Genomic DNA, 14,758 nt, shown 5'->3' on the forward strand with positions numbered 1-14,758 from the left:
ATATACTGCGCACTTATAAATAAGCACTTACTTATGAAGCGAGAGAGCGCCGAGAGACCGAAAACGCAAACGGGAAAATTGAAATAATAAATCTGAAATTTCCGCCCGCAAATGCGAAGAATATGGGCCTCTTATATTCGCGTGCACTTTTCTAACTTTCAACTTCCAATCCGACGAAACGATCAAAAACTTTTACCTAGGAGTGCTTAAATATTGAATTTTTGCTATAAATATAAATACTTCCCAACGACGTGATTTTAAAAATGGTGTTAAAAACTACTCATTACATTTGTTATTGTTTGGTTAGCAACGTAAATTTTTAAAAACCCTGAATAGCCTCTTTTTTTATGATGACTTGCAATACTTGTAATATTCTTTGTACGAGTTTTGTGCGCGAATTTCATCCATTTTGACGCTTTTTATCACCGTTTTCTTTACGACGACCTCTATTGTCACGCTTTGTGTTCACGCCAGGCACAAAAACTGAACGCACCATTCTCATGCGCGCTCTGTTTTCTCGATTTGTAAAGAAAATTTTGCAATATTGTTAGTGCGCGCGCGCACACGAAAAATAAGTTATATTTAAACGAATTGAAAGCAAACACAACGCGAGAACATATTTCTAAAAAAACAGGAATGAAAAGAAAGCGATTTGCTGCGCTGCCAGCGCGCGCAGGCGGAATAAAAGCAAAATATAAAATTCAAATGAACAGTACCGAAGAAAAACAAATGCTATTCACCACCAGAAAGACGAAAAAAATACTATACTAAACGGGACAAAACCAACCCAAACAACGCGCAGTAGGAAACTCGAGAGAAAACGTTTTAATAACAAGACGCCACCGCGTTTTTAATTAAACTTCAGTCCACGATTCGTGATGGTAATAAACCAAAATGGCCAACGAAGCTTACAACGCGCAACGAAAACAAAACACTTGTTTGTTTTGTTCATTTTCATCTGTTGCTCATAAATACGATCTCACTGCTTTGATGTGAACGTGTCGGTTTCAATCGCCATCGACATCGATTTGTGAAGATATTAATTACACGCGTAATAATATTTTGATTCCATTTGTCGCCAACCTCGTAAAATACTGGACCCGAATGTTCTTTTCGATTCTCTCACATCCCACAAAAAACGCATTTTGTGGCCCCTTTGAGTCCTTTTGAACGGATATACGAATGTACCGTGCCTGTTTCAGTAAAAGAACAATAATACTTACGAATTGAGTACTGAAAAATAAAATACAGTAACTTTTATACAAAAAAGCTTTTAGTAACGCATTTAATTTTTAAAAATTTAAACTCTTCAGCCACTTTGTGTGTTTCTACTGTAGCTTTAATCAACGCATTTGTGATCAATCACATGCAATAGGAATTCAAATAAAAGCGGATTATTCCATTCAAATCGATTCGCAAATTAATCCTATTAATTACAGGCTCAATGCGTGACAAAAAATTAGCTATTCGTTTTGATTTTTTCTAAAGGTGGAAAATACAAAATTACAAAAGTATAAACCACGACAATAGGAGTCTAACCCTCTTGGGGTTGGAGTCTGCGTTCAAGGGCAAAACGAACACAGCAGGCCCCTGAAAGACGAAAAACTTAACAAGATTAGGTCGACTGGAAGCTTCTATTTCGCCTTGTCTGAGTTTCAGCCCCGGCGTCGACTTTGCACTCGGATCCTCTCTTTTTCTGGCCCACTGATTGTTTGTGTTGTTTGATCCTCGTTTTTGCTCTGGCACTCCTGCAACCAGTCGACATGATTCGGCAGGTCGTTATTATTCGCATTCCGAATTGGAAACCAGCCTTTTCGTTTTCGCACTGCCCTTACTGACCTTGGTGTTCAATTTTCATTGGGAAAGAGGAAAGGACAGCTTGTCAACAAAAACATTCGGTCAATATTTGTCTATTAAGTTAATTTCGTTTATCTTCAACGTAGAAAAACGTTCTATTCTTTTATAAATTGCATTCAAGTAAAAGGATTTCTTAACTATTCTTGTATAAAAAGTTGCCTATAGTATTCCAACATCGATGTGGATTTGTTTAATGTAAATTGCGTTTCCTGCTATAATCGAAATGTGCTCTCGACGATATTACATAAAAAACGAAGAGTGGATGACTCTGGCCGCAAGTGTTAATATCCGTTGAAGCTTTACGAGACAAACAGCACTTTGGATTTAATTAATGGAACTCGTAAAACAAGCACGACGCTGTGCGGCGCGCCAAAGAAGGCGCAAAGTTAACGCAAACTTAATAAAGTTCGCGATGCGCATCTCGGCTCGATTAACGCACCGGAAACTGGAATTATGTTCCTCGTAGATACACAGGCAATATCAGTCGTACATCAGCAAAATAAAAATATACATCTATCTACAACATGAAATACATAACTTTCGCTTTATACATTTCTAAACAGATGTTCATTTCGTTGAGTTTTGAGCTGTGTGCGCAGTTTATGCGCAATTTGTGCGGTAGGGAACGTGTCCGAGTCCGTAGATTTTACATCTTTGTGTGTTTATAAAATCTGCGTACTTGCGTTTGCCCGGCCCATTATGTCGCCAGCAAGCAAGCCGGATTTATCATATTTACATTTCGCCCTCGCGAGAGCTTTGTCGCCATTAACCAGCCGGCGCGAGAATATTAAACATGGCGCGTCGTTTAATATTTAAACATCCGTTTTGCATCTCGCACTGCTAGTTTCAGTCGACTTCTACAGAAATCTTGCGCAGAAATGTGGAAACTCATTCGAGGGCAAGATAAAAAATATTATAGAACTTCTTGTAAAAAGTTTAAATTGCGTTTTTACACAAATCGTAACGACACAATTTTTACACAAAAACGATGTAATGTTTCTTGACTTTTTATATCTTATATTTTTTTTTGTAATAAAGTCATCGTGAACATATTTCGAAATTTAAATTTTACTTTTTCATTCCGCCTTTTACGTGTACTTAAAGTTACTTCCTACTTTCCTTCGCCTTGCATATTTTATTTGGACTTTTTATTCATTTTTTAATTAAACGCGTAATTTTTTTTGTCTTCTTCAACAGGTTTTTAGGTTTTCTTGGAATGTTTCTTGGAAACAAGAATTAGCAAATCAACACGAGCCGTGTTTCTTCATCTGTTATTTATGACTAAAAAGGATTTACGTTTTACTTTTAGCTGTTCGCAGGAAATGAAGGATTAAAATTTTAATTAATTAGTTAAACTTAGCAAACCTTTATATTTTTATCAAAAGAAATAATTTTAAAAATCTCTACAAAAATTTAATGCTTCATGTGTAAAATGTCTTATTTATTATTTCAACCCAATTTATTCATGATTATACCTTTTGAAAACAACTTTAAACGGTCATAAATAATAAATTAATCACTGGGAATTGCCAGTAAGTTGTCCCGGGTTGATATTTGTGTGTCCAATCGAAGTGTAATGGGCGTATAATCGATTACAATTTAACTGACATGAACCAACAAAAAACGCTCCAATTGTTTTCTTAAATTACCTGCAACCTACAAAGAAAAAAGATAATAAAAACATTAAATACGTTAAAGGCCAGTAAATGTCATACTCATAAAAATACTAAAATATTATTTCCTACATGTGAACTTTTTGATTACTAATATAGCTAATAAAGATGTCAACGACCTAATCACCGTGAGCCAGAAAAAAGGCGCAACGTGTTGAAGGGAAAAAGGCGAATAAAATTGGTTGTCATTAAAACTACATTAACAATCGATAAGCTATAACTTCGTTCCTCTAAAAACGAGTAAGTAAAGATTGTGTAAAGTATACACTTACACAAAGCTGCGAGTCAAAAAATACACGCAGTTTTCCACTCAGGTCGAGTTGATATTCCACGCTTCTACGTTTCATTAGCGCCATTACGCAGGACAAATCCTCCCTCGGGGATAATTTGCCAGGATGCATATCTTGAAAGGTGGGAAATTACAAGGGATAACAAAAGAGAAACAAAAAACGAAAAACGAAGACAGAATTGAGTTAAGGTAAAACAAAAGAATATACGACTCGACACGACTAATTAGCCCGGAAATAAAATAAATTCACAAAATTACTCTGATACAATCTACCTCAGAGTAAAAAACAACAATTTTTGTCATTTAATTAGTCAGTATTATTGGCTCGCTGTTTCTGCGATCCAGGCAAGATATTTTCGTACTTTTGTGTATACACCTGGATATCTGGCATCGGCACAACCGTAGCCCCATGATACGATACCAATTTGCTTGCCCTTGTATACAAGTGGTCCACCCGAGTCTCCAAGACACGTGTCAATACCACCTTTTTTGTAACCAGCGCATATATTAGTGTCTTTGTATGCAAACACACTACGTGCATAAATTTTGTTGCATAATTCGTCGCTGACAATTGGAACCTCTGCTGCTCGTAGTGGAATTGCTTGGAAACTTACACTTGGTTTGGGGCCTTTCTTTGGACGTGCTAGGGTTGTCTTGCCCCAACCGCTAATTGCACAGAATTCACCTGCTGGTACTTCATCGTCCAAAAGTTCGATTGGCTTAATCTTATCACTATATTCAAAAAATCCGTCAATCTAAAAAATATGTTGTTTATAAATCGTGTTATTTTTCTTTATTTCTTCTGACTAACCCTCACGATGGCAATATCATTGGCTTTAGTTATATCGTCATAATCTGGGTGCATCTTTGCCCACACGGTTTTAAACAAATGCCCTTTAGGATAGGTATTTTTATGAAATAGAGTCTCTCCTGCTATGACAGTTCCATCTATACTTCGACTACATGTCAAGCAAAAGTGAGTAATTTATTTGTTTCATATTAAGTTGTTATACATACCGGAAGATACAATGAGCAGCTGTCAAAACAGTATTATTGTTAATAATTGCTCCTGAGCAGCGATTATTGTGCAGAACGTGCACCATGTACGGATAGTCTTCGATTCTAGCGATATGACCGCCTACTATTCGGTTCATATTAGGCAAATTCTGCGCTTGTAGGTAATGACTCCATCCCAGCAGGGTAAAAAGAAGACCCGCAGTCTTCCACATGATAACTCTGGGTAAGTAATAAAAAAGTATTTGAAATTTGGACTTTTATTAATTTTGCTTGTCGATAACGATAGCCACGCTTCATATATTGTAACAAAAAGGTATTGTGCTTTATTGTTGCACTTTGCCATAATCTTGTGTTTAGAATTATTGATTGTTTTTTATAAGGTAGAACCGTTGCAAGTAAAAAATTGATTTGATTGTGACTGTGCGCTCAGTAACAAATGAAAAAAATTATAAATAAAAAAGTTGTAAAATTTATGTTTCGCTGGAAAGTAGAAAAGGTATAAAATATATATTTTTTATTTCAAAAAATAATATTGGACTAGTTTCTATTTTCGGATTATATTTAGTTCGTTTTATTATACGGCATTATTCACTGCTTTAATTTAGTGAAACTAGTCAAAATTAAAATAAAATAAAGTAGGATTATATTATATAACATTTGAATTCCAAAATTGAATCATTCAAACTGAATATTATATTTGAACAAAAAGTAAGTAAGTAATATAACAAAAATAAATACGCCAAACGTTTGAGAATTGTTATTTATTACTCTTGACGATGCGTGATGTTCTTAGATGAGTCACTCCGGTAGTGAGGGATAGTAAACTCTGTTCACTAACTACAGACAGTGATGAAACCAAACCAAAACGAATAAGAATTTTCATACGTTTGCATAATATCATTTAAAAATATAAATTGTATTTGTATCAAGGTTTAACACCTTTTAAACAGATAAATATACATTTTATTTCTGAAAAATCCGATATTTATTACACATTCTTATTAAAGTATAAAACATGATGAAATTAATTAAATAGCTTTATTTCAAGGTTTTAATTTGGTGTATTTGCCGTGTGCTTTTAAGAAATTTAATTCTTTACCATTTTGCATTATTTACGTGCTTGTTACACCAGCAATTTCAAATTTGAATACCAACGCCATCGTGCTATCAATAATGACGCGTCGAACTCTAATGAGACGAAGCGACGATTCGCCCCGAAAACGAATGAACCGCAATTGCGGCTATTGCAATTTGGCCGTTTCTGTTTGAAAGTTCGCCCCATTCACCCCACATTTGTTCATTTACACATTCACCCATTCAACACTCACCGCGTCCGAATTTCATTTTAAATCCAACAATGCGCAACGGATTGAAACAGTAATATTCACGAATTATGAATTATGCAGATCACAATAAACCAGCAAATGCGGGAAAATTCAAATACCTGCCCAACTATTTAATATTTGCAATCGCTGGAATTAATCAACACTAATGCGGTGTGAAATCAATCAAATCTAATTAAATTGATTTGGATGCATTGCACTAGCAGCCAACTCATAGTCGTGTTTATCGACAACTAGCCATCCCTTCCCCATTCACGGACAACCACTCATTTCATGTTGTGGTTTGAGGGTTGGATTTAATGCATGCGCAAGCAAGCATAAGTCATCCGGTAAAGTCCAAGCGCGTACCTAGCCCCGACACATTGATTGATAACCACCCTCGTAATCATTCTGCGTGTATATTCAATAAATGGCGCATTAAATAAATAGAGTGCCTCCTCGATGAATTTATCGCTCAGTCAGAACCGACCGAACCTTTTGCTGGGCGCGCCTTGATACGGATTTCACATGCAACTGAATCATTCATTACTATTATTTGCCGATTTTTCCACCCGGTTATAATGGGTATGACTTCTACAATCACTTTAGGTAATTTTTAAACTGAACCAAAAATATTTTCAGCGTTCTGGGATCAATTCATGCTACATTTGGGTAGGTCGAAGCTCAGACAGGATCGATGGCCATCAACTCAACTCGTACTCTTGAGAGATATAAATAAATTTTAATATTTAATGGAATAATAAAATATTCCAGATTTTTTCCACTGCATAAATTATGTCGACAGTTGAGATCTTTGCGACGTGAAACTTGAAACAGCTTAAAACTACTTCACTATAAACTTGTTGTTGCTTCAAAAGCGATTATCCATTAACTATCAGACAGATCACATCTTGACTGCAGAGGTGACGCTTCCGCACGCATGAAAATTAGTAATGAAAAGCAAATGTTTGCCGAGACGCCCCGAAGTCGGCCTCGAGACGCTCCCAGAAGTGGGCGTACGCGTTGGTCGCACTCCCATTACGACCATAACAACGCCTCATGTGAGAGTTTAATTTAGTGTCAACATTGACACAAGTAGTTTCCTCACTGTGAGTTTCCACAGGACGAAGCTTGGAGCTTGCATGCTGTAAGTGTGGTAATGCAGAGCACAGTAATCGCATGCGCTGGTGGTGGTGTTTGGAAGGCCGACCAGAGCTAAGATTCACACTAATTGCGGTCGCACACAAACCAAACACGACGACGACAACAATTTACATTTACATTACAGCGTGCAATAGGAGGTTTGGTCGTGCATGTTTAATCGAAACCCGACAGCCACCACCACGACTAACTCCAGTTTGAGATAAACCTTTGCGGTGATGCTTCACAGTGTCTCCATCTATATCGATGTCCGTAGAATGAGGTTAGTTTCGTCTGACGGGCACAATCCACCCAACACTCGTAAATTTCTAATCAGTCCCGAGATTGAACAGACTAACCAGATGTGCTCATCTTTCTTTTATAGCCGGTGAGTATTAAAAGTAATAATACTAACGGTCCTCATGAATTTCGATCTTAACCATTCCAGGAAAGATGAATTATTGTATTTCGTAGCTATATAAGTTACCTAAAGTCGTAAAGTCGCTTTAGTTGGTTACTACTCGTAGTCTCAACATTCAATATGTTTATTATCCTTGAACAAAAGCCGGTATGAATTACTCCGCAGTAAAAGAAGTGCAAAAGTGCAAAGTTGGCATTATTTTATTTCATCGGGATTTTCTTCGTTTTTTTCCCTCTTTTTTTTGGATGCGCCCGGCAATCATAAAGTAATCCATTGGACTGAGCTGGGTTTTTATGAGCGACGATGCCATTATCACGACTATACGCACGAGGACACACGAAGGAGCAATTTGCTCTAAAGCTCAATGAAGGCAAGTAATTTTTCACGTCGTCCGATGGTATCCATCGCATTATATTGCAATCGAACTAAAGAGTGGACTTAACTTGCAACATTTTATTTTTAAACAACTTTATTCTTATTATTCGCAACGCGAAAAACAAGCGAAAGTTTGCAGTAAATTATTATTGACAAAGAAGGGTAATAAAGTCGTGCGGCACTGATGGAGGATCGGCTCCGGGGCGGCGTGATGGCCGCCATATTTCTCAACCCGCCGGCGGCACGCTTTCGCGCCCTCCTGCGCTTCATCTCGAATGCATGATTTATCAGCACGCTAAGGATTTGTTGTCGTTGGGATTTAGCGAAATTTCAAATCCAGTAAGAAAAACGCTGCCATTTTGGTAGTTTACAATTGCGGGTAGAAGGTTATGTCAACTCACAATACTAACCATAAATATTGAAAGGGTTACTGTAACCAGCTGTACACGTATTGCACTTTGCTGTTGGAAACATTTCTATCTGCTGTTATCTTCTGGATTCGGCACACGTCTGGCATCGCCAGTGTTTTATTATTTTCCTTATTTTGCCCTCTAAAGCGGGGCACGTTTTACAAGCGCGAAGAGCGTGAAACTATAAACTGGTCACGCTCAGAAATTGAATCGACCAGAAGCGGAAATTTATATTTCCTCGCTGCGACATTAATCAAATTTAATTCTTTATAAGTTAACTAACATCATCTGCATTCGAATAGTTTAAAATTCATTTACGACTGTCATCACTATTCAGCCGAATTTGTCTTGCGAGTTAAACTCTTGTTTTGTTCGTTGTGTTGCCTAGATTGCACCAGCGCGGCTCGCATTCGTCATGCATGCAACCAAATACACGTTCCGCACGTCCGCGTTTGAATTTATTAACGAGCGTCAGTTGGTTTGTCGACTTCCTTTGCGCCATCGACGCTTGTCGTACTGAATGCACGTTTAATTTGCAGTATTGTCCAATTCAAATCGATTTATATACAGACTGTTTGCCATATTTTTTTATTTAATAAAAATATCTCCATGACGCGCCGATATAATTGTGTCTGATGAGGAAAAAACAGACTGTATATAATCACATGTGGGTTTTCGCATTTCCATTTCCATTCCACATCCGGTCACAGCACGAGTCCCTGCGCAGCACGCATCTCGCTTCGACTTTTCTGGAGTGGACCTCGAAACCACCGACCGCGTATCCGACATACACGCACAAGGGTTGGTCCTGTCCGCGACGGCAATTAATCTACATAATAATAAAGAAGCCCAGAGCGCCTGCAAGCGCACTACTCCAGTGTGTACACCGCGTCCAGAAGCGCATCCACAGGGATGATATTGTTTTTTTTGTTCGTTTTATTTTTCGGTTGTGTTAGTCCTGCATCGTTTTTAGGCAACGAGCGCCTGGCATGTCATGGCTCGTGCAAATGTGCACTGCTTTGCTTTACAAATCCTCGCAGGATTGCAGAATCCTTCAGTCCTTTACAGCTATTGCTGCAACGCCAACCACCCGAGTGCTTTTACGTGCACTCGCAGCGAACTAGTTCGCATGTCATACATAAACATTCTCGGCTTCCGGCCGCTTTTCCGTCTTATTTTATTAAATCGTCATGCTGTCCCGAAAACACGTAAAATTTGACGTGAAAAAGTCGTAAAATACAATATTAAAGCGTAATTGATATTCAAATGAAATGCAAACGTCGGTAACACATATTACAACACGTTTTTTTCTCTTTTTGGTAATAGTAAACTTGTTAACTTTGGTTTAAGATTCAACTAGCAGCGACATTTGTAAATTCCGCAAATTCTTGGCTTCGTTCTATCCGAGAAGATTGCAGATGTGCAGATGCGCTCGCTGGAAAAGGGATTTAAGAGGATTTGCGATCCGCAATGCCCGATTGCGATTTCGTTTTGATCGATTGTTGAGGATTTAGATTACCGACTCGAATTCACTTCTTAATTGATCACTACCTCTTCAAAACGTAAATCTATTTCTAGGAATTGAAATAATTGCGGCTTTAAAAACTTGTCAATTCAAAATGCAATAAAACTTCATAAATTAATCTGCTTTTAATTAAGAAGGAAATGAAGATGGCGTCGGTGGCAATTCATTTGGTTGCCTAATCCGAAACGGCGAGACGTGGCGAGCTTGCGTGCCGAGCATTTTTCTCACTTTCCTCATCTTATTTGGATAATCTCGTAAGCGGCGCACGCACGGCCCGCAGGGGTTTAAAAGGCTCGCCGACGGCACAACGACTGCGGACACCACCGCCGACCCTCTAACCTCCAACAATCTTGCTTTCTGCGCTTTTCGCCGCCGCACCCTGATATAGATATTCTCTTAGTCACCCAAACGCTACCACTACCTCTACCTACATTCAAGTGGATACACTTCACGAGGTCCACCTTTTAACCTTCCGGTTAACAAGGGCACATAATACACAACATACGCAATACAGTATGTTTAAAAAAACAAAAAATAATTATATTTGTTTACTTTAGGTCTCTGCATTGTTTAAAATCTCTTATATCTGATATTAATTTTAATGTTTTGCTGTACAGGGCAATTTTGGTCTTCGTAACTTTCACAACGTAAGAATGTAATTGATTAAACTTAATAAAGAGTCATACTGTATTGTTTAAAATTGCTTGGTACTAAACCCACTTTTTAAATATAAAGATAAAAATTGTTACTGTGGATTATCCTTCGGAGATAAACATACACAATTAGGATTTAAAATGTAAGCACACTAATATATGTTTGCCTCTATTACAAAACTTATAACATCTCTTGAATCACTTTATCTATTTCTAAAAACTGCATTAAATTTGTGGTATAGTTTAAAAGAAATACGGAAGCAGACAGTCTAAACGACCATGTTTTATATTCAGAAAAGAAGATATGGTGGTAAAAGTACAGTTTATATTTGGTAGAAACACGTGGAGAAAAATAATTAATAGCACGAGTGCCATTTAGCGATGTCGGCGATGTCGAAATCTTAATGGACACTTTAATGTTTCCGTGTGCACGTGGCGTACCATCCCCTAGTAACCTCCCCAACTCCCACACAACCCTTTGCAAGTTCAGACTCTCCACGTGAGTATTAGGTAAGTACTGGTTGTAATGCTATAGCAGCCATACACGTGTTTGCGATGTGCTTTCGCTTCCGGATGTGCTTCTGGCCGAAGGGGTTTACATCTCCCCATACCACCACCGGTAACCCTGCTTCAACTTTGGTGCCTACTCTCCACTTTCGGCAGGTAGTGGTAACCGCACGTGGAGTGAGGTCAAAGTTATGCACCGCCAAAGCATTACTAATTAAATTACACAAGCAAGTTTATCACAAGATGACTGCAAGATGAACGCATGATACGTAACCCTAAAAAATGCAAGTAGTGTAAAATGTAGATTACAAATCGCTACAATTTTGCATTCCATTTGTTTTCGCTTGGCTTTCGCGTTCTTCTCTTATTTTGACGTTTGTAAACCGAAACAAGGAAGTGGTTCCAGCCCGCCGCCGACTCTAACTCATCCTCGGGTATAATCTGGTGTTTTGTCGGAGGCGCCTGCATGCGCTATTCAGACGATGCTGATTTCCTCGCTTGTATTTTGACTGTTTTGAGCGTGTTCCTGACGATTGTGTGTGCGCCAGTGTTGGGTGTTTGTGTTTCGGTTGAGTTAATGGCGGCATCCGCATAATAAACCCCGGCCGCGTAACAATCCCCCGGATTTGTGGATTAATTTCGATCTATTTGTATAAGTCGGTATCTACCGGCGCGCAGCACCGCCGAGCAAATTCAATTTACGCGACGGGCCCGGATGACAAAGCGTCGCAGATGTTTTGACATTTTTGGCTACTAATGAGAGACGACTAGTTTTCGGGCATAATTGCATGCACATTTGAATATTCACTAGGCACTACGAATTTGAATAAAACACACTTTTGCAAGTTGTAACAGTCAAATATATCATATAATTACCATAAATCTAAGAAGATTTGCCAACCGATGAAAACAAGACATTGACAGCGTGTGCAAGGTTATGCTTCAAAATTTAAACTAAAAACTCAAATTTTATCAAAAAACACAAAGAAACATTACAAAAAAGCATTTCATTGAGATAATTGAAACTGATATAAACCTCGATTGCGAATGAGAATATAATTTCGAATTGTATAAAAGGGTGCTAATGATAACTAACAAGATATAATTATAACAATTGCATGTTATAACATTTGATTATAAATAATAATTACTTTCCGGTGAGGTTAATCTTTGCATCGATCCATTTACGTAATAATTCAACGTAAATAACAAAATGCAGATGCGATAATTGATGAAAGTTGTCTATAAATATCCGTATAATGCAAGAGGAAGTCATCGTTTACAAACTAAATATCGTAAATACGCCTATGTTGGCCATAACTAGGTTATCATTCTATTCCTAACCTATATTAACAATAACGCAGCAAATAATAAAGTAAAATATGTATTATTAGTAAAAACATGTTACGTCTTATAAGTTACGATTTAAATAAAATAGATAACTAATGGAAACTAATGAAAACCGATATTGGGTAATGTAAATAATTGATTTTTACTTCACTTTAGAGCTTTCTGACGTGAAACGCATTACCCTACAAAATCCATTATGCAAATTATGCGTTTCGATACAATTTTGATTTATGAATTTTTTTCTATGTGATTTTTTGCAAAACTCGAAATCATTTTTAAGTAAAAACTGTGAATAATAGTAACAAATGCGTATGACAGCACTTTAAAACATGTTAAAATGCCATTATGTTAAGTGTCGGTAGGCGGCGTGATTTTGAATTTTCAAAATTGAAACAGTGTTTACAACGATAACACGACCGCTGTTATCGATATGGTTGTTAAAGTAGTCGGACAGTGTTGTAACCTTGCAAGGACCGATTGTAAACATAGATTAAAAAAATAGATACAATCAAATCTGCATTCTGAATGAATTTTTTTTAAAGATTTTGACGTTAGTGGTTTACTTAAAGATTAATGCGAATTAAAAATCCGTTCATAATGATCTATAGTATTCAATAAATGATCCATGCTATCAGCAAACATATGCAACGACATACAAACTGCTGTACGCACAGATGTATAGGTAGTAAATCATGTTGAGGAAAACTATTCCAAAACCGCTTAATTTTGTACAGTTGACAGTTGCACTTTCTGCGTGGCGTTGTTATGCTAGATTGCGATGTGATGCGTTATTAAACATTTCACTTTTTGCGTTAGAGTTGCGCTTGCGTGCGAAACGGGAGCAACGAGAGCAAGAGCGAATTAATATGCATTTCGATGAAAAGATGATTGTTACGAATTGCCGTGTGCGTCCGGCGTGGCGCAATCTCACTCGCGAAATATTCTTGAAACACGAATTTTGATGATTTGAATGTCGGCACCGCATCAAAAATTAGCGAAAGAAGAAACAAATAGACAATAATTTATTTGTCATACGCGGAACATATAACAAGTGCAAATCAGAGCGTACTTTATATATTAATAACAAAATGTTATAATTACTAATTAAATATTACCAATATAAAATTTAATTTAACACAGCACAACATTATAAAGGTTTGAAAATTAATTTAATTACAAATTGAACAAATGATAAACATTTTTGTTGATAATTTTGAGGATAGTTTAATAGAAGTTTCAAAATATTATTTGATTTTTGTCATAAACATTGTTAAAACTTTTATTTTCATTCCACACTTTTGTGAAAATAAAATTATTTAATTTAAATTTTTCACTACCACTCACATAAAAATAATAAAACGATAAAAGTTGTGTCTAAAACATTTGAAATTTATATGTGTCCATCATCGTGCATGTAACATTCAATGACATATAAATAAATTGTTTGCTTTTTCGGTTCTGCACGCAAAATTTCGTGTCTGTCGTTTAACACGTGTAAAAATAACAAAATAAATTGACTTTGAAACTTGATGAATAATAAGTTATTGAATAAAAACTTAGGAAATATCTAATTAATTCTCAATGTTTTTAAAAAATATACATATCTTCAATTAAAATCGTACTGCGACAAAATACCATAATTAACTTTAAGTTAACTTTAGTATCACTGTTATTATTAATCTACTAATGTTTTTTGTGATTTGTTTTTAATTGAAATATAATTAATAGATATACCCTACACAGACTATTAATGATCTTTGATTGGCACTTGTTATTAATGAAAGACACATACCAGTTTAGTTTCCATGTGTAATTATAATCATTATGCTTTATCTCAATGCATAAATCACCCAAGTGTCATTTAAAAATTTATAATATTCGAGAATACTTGAAGTATAGCCGTATTTACTTAGAAATGGTCCCAACAATTTCTTGATTGCACATTTTTAGAAAATTATCAACAAAACGTTGAAAAACATCTATTTCCAGACAAGGCTGGCAAAGTGATAAAGATAACTTAAGTCAAAATTTCAAGAACTCATGGTATTTGCTTCACAACAACTTTTTGACAGGTTTGACGAAAGAAATCGTTGTCTTATCATAAAGTTACATATTTAAGGTGCCCAACGACGTTGCTAACAATGTTAAGACAAGAATTTTTGTTAATAGCTAAAATATTTTACTTTGTAATAAAAATAAAATAATAAATCTTGTAATAA

At 36.4% G+C, this 14,758-nt stretch overlaps 1 protein-coding gene across 2 annotated transcripts; it reads right to left on the bottom strand.

Annotated features, from left to right (window-relative positions):
• Window positions 1-3,277: 3,277 nt before the first annotated feature.
• LOC135800403 (trypsin-1-like) lies at window positions 3,278-5,054 on the bottom strand. Of its 2 annotated transcripts, XM_065313631.1 has the most exons (4): window positions 4,837-5,054; window positions 4,631-4,778; window positions 4,434-4,574; window positions 3,278-3,513 (listed from the first exon to the last, which is right to left on the bottom strand). In XM_065313631.1, exons 1-4 carry the CDS (start codon window positions 5,046-5,048, stop codon window positions 3,457-3,459), a joined length of 558 nt encoding a protein of 185 aa, XP_065169703.1. In that variant the 5' UTR covers window positions 5,049-5,054; the 3' UTR covers window positions 3,278-3,456. The 2 variants fall into 2 exon arrangements, with proteins under 2 accessions (XP_065169703.1, XP_065169702.1); XM_065313630.1 differs by lacking the exon at window positions 3,278-3,513 and having other exon boundaries at window positions 4,044-4,574.
• Between the last annotated feature and the right edge of the window lie 9,704 nt (window positions 5,055-14,758).

Source organism: Atheta coriaria, unplaced genomic scaffold, assembly GCF_025399875.1.
Source record: "Atheta coriaria isolate IRGN ID8LTWV9N9 unplaced genomic scaffold, Caltech_Dcor_3.1 hic_scaffold_10_pilon, whole genome shotgun sequence".
In the NCBI taxonomy this organism is placed as follows: domain Eukaryota; kingdom Metazoa; phylum Arthropoda; class Insecta; order Coleoptera; family Staphylinidae; genus Dalotia; species Dalotia coriaria.

Bases quoted from the DNA above. Each gene is read 5' to 3' on its own strand.
- LOC135800403 (XM_065313630.1), bottom strand. From the start codon at position 5,048: ATGTGGAAGACTGCGGGTCTTCTTTTTACCCTGCTGGGATGGAGTCAT. The intron at 4,779-4,836 runs GTATGTATAACA...CTTGACATGTAG, and splicing joins GCTGCTCATTGTATCTTCCG to TCGAAGTATAGATGGAACTG. The intron at 4,575-4,630 runs GTTAGTCAGAAG...CATATTTTTTAG, and splicing joins ATGATATTGCCATCGTGAGG to ATTGACGGATTTTTTGAATA.